Source organism: Rana temporaria, chromosome 5 (assembly GCF_905171775.1).
Source record: "Rana temporaria chromosome 5, aRanTem1.1, whole genome shotgun sequence".
Classification (NCBI taxonomy): domain Eukaryota; kingdom Metazoa; phylum Chordata; class Amphibia; order Anura; family Ranidae; genus Rana; species Rana temporaria.
Window position 1 is genome coordinate 4,472,425 of NC_053493.1, and position 13,100 is coordinate 4,485,524.

At 44.5% G+C, this 13,100-nt stretch overlaps 1 protein-coding gene across 3 annotated transcripts in view; it reads right to left on the reverse strand.

Annotated features, from left to right (window-relative positions):
• Positions 1–666: 666 nt before the first annotated feature.
• Positions 667–13,100, reverse strand: part of LOC120939743 (mucin-22-like) — a 71,822-nt gene continuing 59,388 nt past the window's right edge. For 2 of the 3 annotated variants that reach the window (XM_040352076.1, XM_040352077.1), the window contains exons 3-5: positions 5,817–6,389; positions 3,073–3,146; positions 667–1,612 (exon numbers count right to left, since the gene is read on the reverse strand). In XM_040352076.1, coding sequence (XP_040208010.1) covers positions 1,526–1,612; positions 3,073–3,146; positions 5,817–6,389 — 734 coding nt within the window. In that variant the 3' untranslated portion in view covers positions 667–1,525. The remainder of the gene's footprint in view (positions 1,613–3,072; positions 3,147–5,816; positions 6,390–13,100) is intronic. The other variant, XM_040352075.1, reaches the window with a different exon arrangement.

Consider the following 13,100-nt stretch of genomic DNA (forward strand, 5'->3'; position numbering starts at 1 on the left):
AAATGCAGTGAGGGGGGAAAACAGTATTTGATCGGCTGGGTGGCTTCCTGGCTCCTCTAGGCGGAGCCGAGAAGCAGAGGAAGTGCACACATCTTAGTAACAAGAGATACAATGTAACAATAATGGAGAACGCTGGAGGGAATTACTATATAAATGTAACCAATGGTTATCTGCAGGATACTGCGGGGGGATAGCTCTAGCGTGTACATGAGTATTGCAGGCCAAGCTGTTTTTATTATTTTTTAGACAGCCTGGGTGCCCAGTTTATCATTAATAAAATAATGCCTGAAGTTGGGCTTCAAGCTAAACCTACAAACTAGCCTTAGCACATCACCATAACTTTAAAACCCGACACCTAACCCCCAAAAATTCACCCTAACCCAACCCCCCTCAACCACCCTTACCTTACCCCCAAAACTCCGCCCTAACCCAATCCGCCCCAACCACCTTCACCTTACCCCTAAAACCCCACCCTAACCCAATCGCCACCACCTTCACCTTACCCCTAAAACCCCACCCTAACCCAACCCCCCCCCAAACCGCCTTCACCTTACCCATAAAGCTCCGCCCTAACCCAATCCCCCACCTTCATCTGACCCAACCCCCACCCCCCAACCACCTTCACCTTACCCATAAAGCTCTGCCCTAACCCAACCACCCACCTTCATCTGACCCCTAACTTGCCCAATCTTATCAGTGTTGGAAGTAACAGTGCTGAATCTTTAAAATGCTACATCAGATCCAGAGATGCTTTTTTTATATTTTTTTACTGGGCCTCTGTGCTTTTCTATTCAACACAGGCAGATTGTGGGAGGGGCAAGCAGGGCACCGCACCCTCCCTCAGTACTCCTCTGAAGAGTCCTAAGTCCTGATGTAAGCAGTGGGCGGGCTCTTGGGTGGAGTTATGCAAATATCAAAATTCCTGTGATGGTGGGCGTCAGCCTGGAGGAGTGGGCGTTCCTAGGCAGGCTGTATTTGTAAGCTTTGATTTGAAGTTAGGTAACACACACATGTGGTGCTGAGCCTCAATGAGTGACAGAATTGAAATCCAATGAATGTAAAGGGTAGATGGGTAACAGGATGGGGAGGAGAGAGCTGGATGATGCTGGATGTCCTCCAGCCAGGAAATGGGGCGGAGCTCTGTCTGACTTGCTGCAGCTTCTAATATGCTCTTATGGTCCAAAGTCACACCATTGTTCTGTATCTGTGGACCGATCTCAATGTGTTCGAAGTCTCCGCCCCTATAATAGATTATTTATCTGATATCTCCCGTCATCAGAGGTCGTCCTCTGTGTTCTGGAATCTTCCGGAATGTAGAGATTCTGGTCCATCAGGGGAAGAGGAGACCCAGCAGGACATGATACTTCCCGTGACCCGGATCCAGGGGGGGGGGTACAGAGGACCGTTCTTATTACAATTCCCGAGGATCGATCTCTATGAAGATTCTCTTGTTTCAGCTCAGAGTCCGGAGAGAAGAGGGAAGGGGTAATATCTCCGAGTCATTGCAGAGCATGGAAGGCGGCGGCTATGTGCAGCGCAGGGGTGTGAGCCCCGGGGCCCCGCAGATGGAGATGTCCTTCAGGTGAAGGTTCTGGATGATCACACTGCACACCTACAAGAGGACACAAGACCATGGATAAGGATTAGAGACCCTGGCAGGTAGTTATTGAAGTCTGGGGAAAGAAAGAAAGAAAGAAAGAAAGAAAGAAAGAAAGAAAGAAAGAGAAAAGAAAGAGAAAAGAAAGAGAAAAGAAAGAAAGAAAGGAGAGTCAAAAGAAGATAGATAGATAGATAGATAGATAGATAGATAGATAGATAGATAGAAAGAAAAAGAAAGAATGGGAGAGAGAGAGAAAAGAAAGAAAGGAAGAAAGAAAGAAAAAGGAAGAAAGAAAGAGAAAGAGAGAGAGAAAGAACGAGAGAGAGAAAGAAAAGGAAGGAAGGAAGGAAGGAAGGAAGGAAGAAAGAAAGAAAGAAAGAAAGAAAGAAAGAAAGAAAGAAAGAAAAGAAAGAAAGAAAGAAAGAAAAGGGAAGAAAGAGAGAGAGATGGAAGAAAGAAAGAAAAGGGGGAAAAAATGGAAGAAACAAAGAGAGAGAGAAAAGAAATAATGAAAAAGGAAGGAAGAAAGAAAGAGAGAATAAAAAAGGAAGAAAGATAAAGAGAGAGAGAAAGAAAGAGAAAGAAAGAAAGAATAAAAGGGAGAGAAAGAAAAAAAAGAAAGAGAGCGACAAAGAAAGATAGAAAGGGAAAAACAGAGGGAGAAAGAAAGAACGAGAGAGAGAAAAAAGAAAGAAAAATTAAGAAAGAAAGAGAGAAAGAAAAAGAAATAAAAGAGAAGAGAGAGAAGAAAGAAAGAAAGAGAGAGAGAGAGAGAAAGAAAGAAAGAAAGAAAGAAAGAAAGAAAGAAAGAAAAAAGTAATAAAAAAAGAGAGAAAGAAAGAAAGAAAGAATAAAAGGGAGAGAAAAAAAAGAAAGAGAGAGAGCAAGAAAGAAAGATAGAAAGAGAAAAGGAGAGGGAGAAAAAGAACGAGAGAGAGAAAAAAGTAAGAAAATGAAAGAAAGATACAAAGAGAAAAAGAGAGGGAGAAAGAAAGAACGAGAAAAAAGAAAGAAAAATGAAGAAAGAAAGAGAGAGAGAAAAAGAAAGAGGGAGAGGAAGAAAGAGAGAGAAGACAGAAAGAAAAAGGAAGAAGAAAAAAGAAGAAGAAAAAAAGAGAGAAGAAAGAAAGAGAAAGGAAGGAAGAAAGAAATAGAGAGAGAGAGAGAAAAGGAAAGAAAGAGGGAGAGAAAAAGAAAAAAAAGAAAAGGGAAGGAAGAAAGAGAGAAGAAAGAAAGAAAAATGAAGAAAGAAAAAGGAAGAAAAAAGAGAGAGAGAAATAAAGAGAAAGGAAGAGAGAGAGAGAGAGAGAGAGAGAGAGAGAGAGAGAGAATATATAAAAAAGAAAGAAAGAGAGAGAAAAAGATAATATAACAAAAAGCAAGAAAGAGAGGGAGCGAGAAAGAAAGAAAGAAAGAAATTCAAATCCGGAGGATCCCCTGCCAGCCGGGCACTCCGAGCTTCTCTCTGTTACCTTCTCATAGAATGTGCGCACAGCGTCTTCCCGGGACAGACTGCTCTGCAGCTTCACCCTCCATGTCAGCTTTCCTGGAATAGAGAAATGATTGATTATTGATTACTAATAGATTTCCAATCAGTTTTATCTCTGCAGAGAGAGAATTAGAAAAAGAAAGATTAAGAGAGAGAGAGAATAAAGAATAAACAAAGGAAGAAAGAACAGACAGAGAGAGAGAGAGAAGAAAGAGTAAAAAAAGAAAAGAGAGAGAGCGAAAGAAATAGAGAGAAATTTTAAAATAGAAGAAAGAAGAAATAGAAAACGAGAAAGAAAGAGAGAGAGAAAAATGAAAAATAGAGAGAAAGAAAAAGAAAGAGAGAGATGGAGGGAGGGAGAGAGAGAGATAGAATAAGAAAAAGAGGGAGAGAGAAAAAAAGAAAAAGAGAGAGTAAAAAAGAAAGAGAGAGGGAGAGAGAGATAGAATAAGAAAGAGCGGGAGAGAGAAAAAAAGAAAAGGAGAGAGTAAAAAAGAAAGAGAGAATGAATAAAAAAGGAAGAGAGAGAGCGAGTGCAAAAGGAAGAAAAATAGAGAGAGTAAAGAGAGAGAGAGAGAGAGAGAGAGAGAGAGAGAGAGAATAAAAAAGGAGAAAAGAAAGAGAGAGAGTGAATAAAAAAGGAAGAAAGAGAGTGGGAGAGAGACTAAAAAAAGGGAGAGAGCGAGAGAAAGAAAAAGAGAAAAATAAAATAAAAAAAGGAAGAAAGAAAGAGAGAGAGAGAAGGAAAAAAGAAAGATGAATTAGAGTGGAGACTGCGAGCCAGACCTTCTCCTCCAACATCAGTGCCTGACCTCACAAATACTCTTCTGGAAGAATGGTCAAACATTCCCATAGACAGTATTAGGTAGACTCCTGCGCTGTATGGGATATGGGTGAGGAGGAATGGGCCAGAAGGGTGGCAGTGGGGTGGGTGGGCGTGAATACTGCAGCAAACAACAGGGGTGTTGTCCTCTCAAGACAAAAAATAATAATGTGTAAAATGTGGAAGTGTCTGCGCTGTAAGAAACCTGGAATGGGGAAGGGACAGGGGAAGGGGTGAGTGGATGGAAATCCGTGGACCAGTGGGATAATGGGTGTATAGACACAGTGGAAGCGACCCACAATAGAAAATAAAATAGGTGTGGTCTGGCCTAAATTGTGTGGCAGAAAACACATGGAAAAGTCTTCAGAATATCAATGATAAGTGAACACTTCAAACAAGCAACCTCGCTGAGTCCTCCCGTCTCGCCCTCGCTGAGTCCTCCCTTCTTGCCCTCGCTGAGTCCTCCCATCTCAGCCAAAAGCCCCTAAAATTCCGTCCAGACCTGCGACTTGAATGGGAATCGGATTCATTTCAATAAGTATTATTTCTCCCGGAGGAAAACCACATTCACTAAGAATTTCGTTATTTCAAGAAAATTTGTCACTGGTCCATGGAAAGGAATCCAAATGATGTGCCCACTGGGTGGGTGGGTTGGGGGTCAGTGCCTCCTGAATTGAGCAGTGCTACCTGGTCTGGATGGGGTCTGGAAAAGCAGAGAGCCCCGCCATGTCCACCCCCCAGAGATTGGCCACCCAGGAGTGCCAGAGTAACACTAGGGGTTTGGGACCCCACTGTGTGAGACTACACTAGGCCACTACACCACGTGTCTTTACATTGGATTGTAGACATTGTAATCACTCCATGGATGGTTGGGTGGGGGTCTTTGGGCCTAACCTAAAGTCTAGGGGGAGAATGTTTGGCCCTTAGGTTCCTTCCTCCCCTGCCTTGGGGGGTCTTTCTTTGGGAGATCACCTAACCTAGTAGTTCACAGTCGCTTCAGTTGGCCATGAGGAGAGGGGTCCACCAGGCCTTCTCAGTTGGTGGACCAGAGTGCGCTGTCCCTGTCAGGAGCCTTGTACCCCAAGGAGGACAGGGGGGTCCTTCCACTTCAGGAGCCTTGTGCCCCAGGGAGGACAGGGGGGTCCTTCCACTTCAGGAGCCTTGTGCCCCAGGGAAGACAAGGGGGTCCTTCCACTTCAGGAGCCTTGTGCCCCAGGGAGGACGGGGGAGGGTCCTTCCACTTCAGGAGCCTTGTGCCCCAGGGAGGACAGGGGGGTCCTTCCACTTCAGGAGCCTTGTGCCCCAGGGAGGACAGGGGGGTCCTTCCACTTCAGGAGCCTTGTGCCCTAGGGAGGACGGGGGAGGGTCCTTCCACTTCAGGAGCCTTGTGCCCTAGGGAGGACAGGGGGGTCCTTCAACTTCAGGAGCCTTGTGCCCTAGGGAGGACGGGGGAGGGTACTTCCACTTCAGGAGCCTTGTGCCCTAGGGAGGACAGGGGTGTCCTTCCACTTCAGGAGCCGTGTGCCCTCGGGAGGACAGGGGGGCCTTCCACTTCAGGAGCCTTGTGCCCTAGGGAGGGTGGGGGAGGGTTTTTCCACTTCAGGAGCCTTGTGCCCCAGGGAGGACGGGGGGGTCCTTCCACTTCAGGAGCCTTGTGCCCCAGGGAGGACAAGGGGGTCCTTCCACTTCAGGAGCCTTGTGCCCTAGGGAGGACAGGGGGGGTCCTTCCACTTCAGGAGCCTTGTGCCCCAGGGAGGAGGACAGGGGGGTTCACATGCATTTTTTTGTTTGTAGGGTGTTTAGGTTTTTTGTCAGACATTGTGGGCTCGCCAGCGCCATCTGCCCATCTCTCAGAAATTCCTCTGATGATGCACAATAAATAATACACAGATTTAATGGCTCACCACCGGTGGAGGTCTTCTCCAATGTCTTCTCCAATGTCTTCTCCATGGCCCTCAGTGGGGCAGATACATTTCTGGTCACACGGACTCCAGCACTGGTTGCAGCGGCGTCTGTGGTACCCCCGGCCATGGTGGTTCCAGTTGATACTTTGTTGCCGTTTTCACTTACAGAAGATGAGATTTCTAGCTCGGTGGTGCTCCTCTGTCTCTCGGTCAGAGTACTGACCTCAGTGTTGGTAGTTGTGACCATTGGAGCCTCAGTGCTGCCTACAGCGCTCATAAGCTCATCGTCTGTAGTGGTCTCTGTGCCACCCGTGGTCACCGTGGTGGAAGGACTCTCCATGGTAGATGACGATGGGATGGTGATATTGTCCTCGGCTGTAGTCTTGTGTATAGCAAGGCTGCTCTGAGTACTGACTACAGGAGGCTCCGTGGTACTCTCCCATGGGGCCACCGTCACCGAAAAGTTCCCACCGGACAGAAGCTTCACCCTAGGTGTGGAAAACGGTGTGCTAAGATCCTCAAAGGTTGTCGTGGTGTCAAGGGCCACATTCTGTGTCCACACCAACATAAAGCCTGGAAGGACAAACAGGAAAGACCTATTATCTTGTAGAATCAATACACTTGTATACAGTATATAGACCCTGATTGATAGCTAGTGTCTAATGGTTTGAGGTCCAATATTTTACATTTAACAATTATAGAGAGGTGGCCAAAAAGCAGGCAGTGTGCGTTTTGGCACAAATACCCCCCTAGCAAAAATCTTGCCCTTCTAGCACAAACCACCCCCGGGAAATGATCCTTCCCAGCATAACTGTACCCCCTAATCCCTCACCCAGCACACATCACCTCAATGCCCCCTCCTAGCACTAATCTTCCCCCAATCCCCCCTTCTAGCACCAATCCCAACCTCACAATCCCCCCCTCCTAGCACAAACCCTCTGCCCCCAAATCCCCCCCTTCAATACAAATCTTCCCCCAATTCCCGCTCTCAGCATAAATCTACCCCAAAGCCACCTCCTAGCATAAATAACCCCCCCCCCACTAGCACAAACTGCCCCCCCATCTAGCAAAAACCACCCCCTCCCCAGAAATTATCATTCCTAGCACAAAGTCGCCCCCCCCCCCCAATTCCCCCTCCTAGCATATATCACCCCAATGTCCCTTCCTGGCATACATCCTTCCCCATTCCTCCCTCCTAGCACATATCCCCCCCCCTCTATCAATAGCACAAATCCTATCCTCTCAAAATTTACCCTTTTAGCATAAATCCCCCTTCCTATCACAAATCCTGTTCCCCCTTCCCCCTCCAAATCCCCCCTTACTAGCTCAACTCCTCTCATCTCCAGCACAAATAACCCATAATCCCCCCATTGGGCTCTCTGCTGTCTAGCCTCCCCCAAACCTCCCACCACCCCCATAACCCCCCCAATTGGTTTCTATCCTGTCTAGCATCCCACAAACCTCCCACCACCCCCATAACCTGCCCTTTGGTCTCGATCTTCTGTAGCCTCCCCAAAACCTCCCATTAGCCCCCCCATTTGGCTCTCTCCTGTCTTGCCTCCCCCAAATCTCCCCCCACCCCCCATAATCCCCCCCATTGGGCTCTCTCCTGTCTAGCCTCCCCCAAACCTCCCACCACCCCCATAACACACTCTCTGGCGAGTATCACCCGGGTGCGGTCCGCACCCCCCATAGCGACGCCATTGAATTGAAGATAGCGGCACCAGCATAGGCGTGCGCACACCCTAATCACCCTGTGGTGCGCAGATTTCCCCTGCTGCTTGGCTGCAAGGAAAAGGGACCGGAGAATCTCTGTCCTCAGTCCCTTTCTTTTTCTCCAAAGTGAGACATCATGGACCTGTTTAGACTCCTGGTATTTCACCAAAGTCCCCCCCAATGGGGCCCAGAAAAAAAAATTGTAAAAAAAATAATAATAATAATAATAATAATAATATTATTATTATTATTATTATTAATTTTATTAATAATACATTTAAAAATAATAATAATAATAATAATAATAATAATAATAATAAATAAAAACAATTTTAAAAATCAATAATCAATAATAATAATAATAATAATAATAATATTATTATTATTATTTTATTATTATTATTTTATTATTATTATTATTATTTTATTAATAATAATACATTTAAAAATAATAATAATAATAATAATAATAATAATAATAATAATAATAAAAACAATTTTAAAAATCAATAATCAATAATAATAATAATAATAAAAATAATAATAATAATACATTTAAAAATAATAATAATAATAATAATAATAAATGTAAAAATAAATATTAATAATAATAATAATAATAATAATAATACTAATACTACTACTAATAATAATAATAATAAATCATGTAAAAATAAATAATTAATAATAATAATAATAATAATAATAATAATAATAATAATAATAAAATTAAAAAAATTATAATATTAATAATAATACATTTACAAAAAAAAATAATAATAATAATAATAATAATAATAACAACAACAATAATAAAAAATGTAAAAAATAAATAATACAAAAAAATAATAATAATTATACAATGTAAAAATAATAATAATAATAATAATAATAATTATAAAATTGCACACCTATGGGCACCAGAGAGGAGCAGTGCAGGAAAAACTTTCCCTACAAGACAACGCCGGACTCCATGGACTAATATGTTTTTTTTTTTTTTTTTTTCTTCTATACAGAGACAAGTTTTAAGATTTAAAAAACATATTTTATTTTTGATAGTAAGGGTGGAGTTCCTCTTTCAGGTAAGAGTGTCATAGAATGGGGAATAGAACAGAATGACTCCCTATGGAGATACTGATTGTTGGCCGCTCTCCATAGCGCCTCTCACAGAACACTTGATGATATGATCTCCCATTTACTTTATTACTCCAATTCTTCTTCCATTTACAGGAGGAGGAAATAAGAATCTGCCAGAAGAGGACTCGGCACAGAGGGGATGAAGTGAGGATTTCCTGACAACGTGCGGCCAACCGGAGGAAGAGAATCTCAGAGCAATACGCATCACGCTGACAGCGCACAACATGAGCCATCCCAACTTCTGAGCGGAAACCTTCCAGACTACAAGGAGATCAGATACAGAGGGGGGGCCACACTGTGACATGACTACAGTCAGATACAGAGGGGCCACACTGTGACATGACTACAATCAGATACAGAGGGGGGGGGGGGGCACACTGTGACATGACTACAATCAGATACAGAGGGGGGGCCACACTGTGACATGACTACAATCAGATACAGAGGGGCCACACTGTGACATGACTACAATCAGATACAGAGGGGCCACACTGTGACATGACTACAATCAGATACAGAGGGGGGGCCACACTGTGACATGACTACAATCAGATACAGAGGGGCCACACTGTGACATGACTACAATCAGATACAGAGGGGCCACACTGTGACATGACTACAATCAGATACAGAGGGGGGGGCACACTGTGACATGACTACAATCAGATACAGAGGGGGGGGCACACTGTGACATGACTACAATCAGATACAGAGGGGCCACACTGTGACATGACTACAATCAGATACAGAGGGGCCACACTGTGACATGACTACAATCAGATACAGAGGGGCCACACTGTGACATGACTACAATCAGATACAGAGGGGGGGCCACACTGTGACATGACTACAATCAGATACAGAGGGGCCACACTGTGACATGACTACAATCAGATACAGAGGGGGGGCCACACTGTGACATGACTACAATCAGATACACAGGGGCCACACTGTGACATGACTACAATCAGATACAGAGGGGGGGCCACACTGTGACATGACTACAATCAGATACAGAGGGGGGGCCACACTGTGACATGACTACAGTCAGATACAGGGGGGCCACACTGTGACATGACTACAATCAGATACAGAGGGGGGGGGGGCACACTGTGACATGACTACAATCAGATACAGAGGGGCCACACTGTGACATGACTACAATCAGATACAGAGGGGGGGCCACACTGTGACATGACTACAATCAGATACAGAGGGGCCACACTGTGACATGACTACAATCAGATACAGAGGGGGGGCCACACTGTGACATGACTACAATCAGATACAGAGGGGGGGCCACACTGTGACATGACTACAATCAGATACAGAGGGGCCACACTGTGACATGACTACAATCAGATACAGAGGGGGGGCCACACTGTGACATGACTACAATCAGATACAGAGGGGGGCCACACTGTGACATGACTACAATCAGATACAGAGGGGGGGCCACACTGTGACATGACTACAATCAGATACAGAGGGGGGCCACACTGTGACATGACTACAATCAGATACAGAGGGGGGCCACACTGTGACATGACTACAATCAGATACAGAGGGGGGCCACACTGTGACATGACTACAATCAGATACAGAGGGGGGGGGCACACTGTGACAACAATGTACTCAGAGCCCAGAGGATACATTGTAACCATTTATTATCCTGAATGTATCACTGGGAGGGAAAATGGCAAAATATCACTTATTTGGAGCAGAGCTGAGCAACTCTGCTGAATTCAGCGTCAAATTCACCAAACCCGAGCTTAGTGACCAATCGCATTGAAGTCAATGGGCGGGGGGCAATCTTGTAATTAACCACTTAAGGACCAAGCCTCTTTTTTAGATGTGGTGTCTGCAAGTTAAAAACTATTTTTTTTTGCTAGAAAATTACTTAGAACCCCAAACATTATAAAAAAAAAATTCTAACACCCTAGAGAATAAAATGGCGGTCATTGCAATACTTTCTGTCACACCGTATTTGCGCAGCGGTCTTACAAGCGCACTTGTTTTGGAAAAAATACACTTTTTTGAATTACAAAATAAGACAACAGTAAAGTTAGCCTAATTTTTTTTTTATATTATGAAAGATAATGTTACGCTGAGTAAATTGATACCCAACACGTCACGCTTCAAAGTTGCGCCCGCTTGTGGAATGGCGACAAACGTTTACCCATAAAAATCTCCATAGGCAACGTTTAAAAAATTCTACAGGTTGCATGTTTCGAGTTACAGAGGAGGTCTAGGGCTAGAATTATCGCTCTCGTTCACTTTATGTGATGAAAAAAAACGTCATTTTCTGTGAAGTAAAAAATGACGTTTTTGAAACTTCAATTTTCAAAGACGAAGTTGCCTACACACCATCGTTTTTCTCACAATGTTCTAGCAAAGTGAGGTTACGTTCTCACCACTTTTTCCATTGAAGCTCGCTTCATAAGTAGCTTCTGGGCATGCGCGGGTGAAAAAACGTCGTTTTAAACTAAGTTTTTTACTACACACGGTCAATTTCTGTGAAGTAAAAAATTAAGTTTTGAAAAACGACACATAAAATTGAAGCATGCTTCAATTTTTTTTGGTCGTTTTTTACAAGACATAAAATGACGTTTTCCCCCACACACAGTCAATTAAAGTGACGTTTTTAAAAACGTAGTTTTTTTTCATCACATAAAGTGATGGTGTGTACGGGGCATTACGATCGCGGCTATACTTCACTTGTGTGGTTTGAACACCGTTTTCATATGTGGGCGCTACTCACGTAAGCGGTCGCTTCTGCACGTGAGCTCGTCGGGACGGGCCGCTTTAAAAAACAAAAAAATATCATTCATTTTGCTTTATTTTATTTATTTTTACACTGTTTAAAAAAAAAAATGGTGTCACTTTTATTTCTATTACATGGAATGTAAACATCCCTTGTAATAGAAAGAAGCATGACAGGTCCTCTTAAATATGAGATCTGGGGGGTCAAAAAGACGTCACGCCTCATATTTACACTAAAATGAAAAAAAATAAAATAAATTGTCATTTGAAAAAATGACAAAAAAATGTTTTCCCTTTATGAGCTATGGGCGGAAGTGATGTTTTGACGTCGCTTCCGCCCTGCCATGGTATGGAGACGGGGGGGGGGGGGGGGGGCATCTTCCCCTCACTCGTATCCAAACCCAGGAAGGAGAAGAACCCGATTGCCTCTGCCGCTACCGATGGCTCTGGTAAGCGGCAGAGGGAGCGGAAGAGCGGCGGGAGGGGGGCCCCCTCATCCGCCGCCGATAACGGTGATCTTGCGGCGAATCCGCCGCAGAGACCACCGTTATCCTAAACAGGACAGACGTCTGAAGAGATGGATACCGGGGTTATGATAGAAGCTGCTGTCATTACCGAGATATCTCTTTTCAAGGTGCGGACGGTGCGGAAGTGGTTAATATCTGATCATTTTTAGGGATGATAGGCCAACTACTGTCAAAAAAGGGTATGGGGGGGGGGGGCTGGGTACTGCCATGGGGACCAATGCAAATATAAAAAAAAACTACCATACAACAGGGGGGGGGGTTCTTACAACTTCAGGGGCAACATTGATGTACCGCTATCCCCAAAGGAGCCACTGGTTAAGATGGGTTCTCTGTTCTTGACCTCAACCTTCTCAAAGACCTCAGCCCCTGGGACACACCAGGCCAGGGTTGCTGTTAGAAATGATGGGGTCCCATACAGCCCACCTGAGAGAGCCCCCCCCCCCCGCCTTACCAGCCAAAAGTAACACATATAGCTAGATTCAGAGAGAGTTAGGCCGGCGTATCAGTAGATACGCCGACCTAACACGGAATCTGTGCCGTCGTAAGTTTAAGTGTATGCTCAAACTGAGATACACTTAAACCTATCTAAGATACGACAGCCTGCGCCGTCCTATCTTAGGGTGCAATATTGAGGCTGGCCGCAAGGTGCCGCTTCCGTTGAGTTCGGCGTAGAATATGTAAATCACTAGATACGCCGATTCACGAACGTACGCCCGGCCGTCGCAGTAAAGATACGCCGTTTACATAAGGCGTTTTCAGGCGTAAAGTTATTCCATCAAATAGCTGGACTAGCCAATGTTAAGTATGGCCGTCGTTCCCGCGCGAAATTTGAAATTTTACGTTGTTTGTATAAGTCGTCCGTGAATAGGCCTGGACGGTATTTGCGTCCACGTCGAAACCAATACGTCCTTGCGGCGTACTTTGGAGCAATGCACACTGGGATATGTACACGGACTGCGCATGCGCCGTTCGTAAAAAAAAACGTCAATCACATCGGGTCACAGTTAATATACATAAAACACGCCCCCCACATCCTCATTTGAATTCGGCGCGCTTACGCCGGCCAATTCACGTTACGCCGCCGTAACTTAGGAGGCAAGTACTTTGTGAATACAGTACTTGCCTAGCTAACTTACGGCGG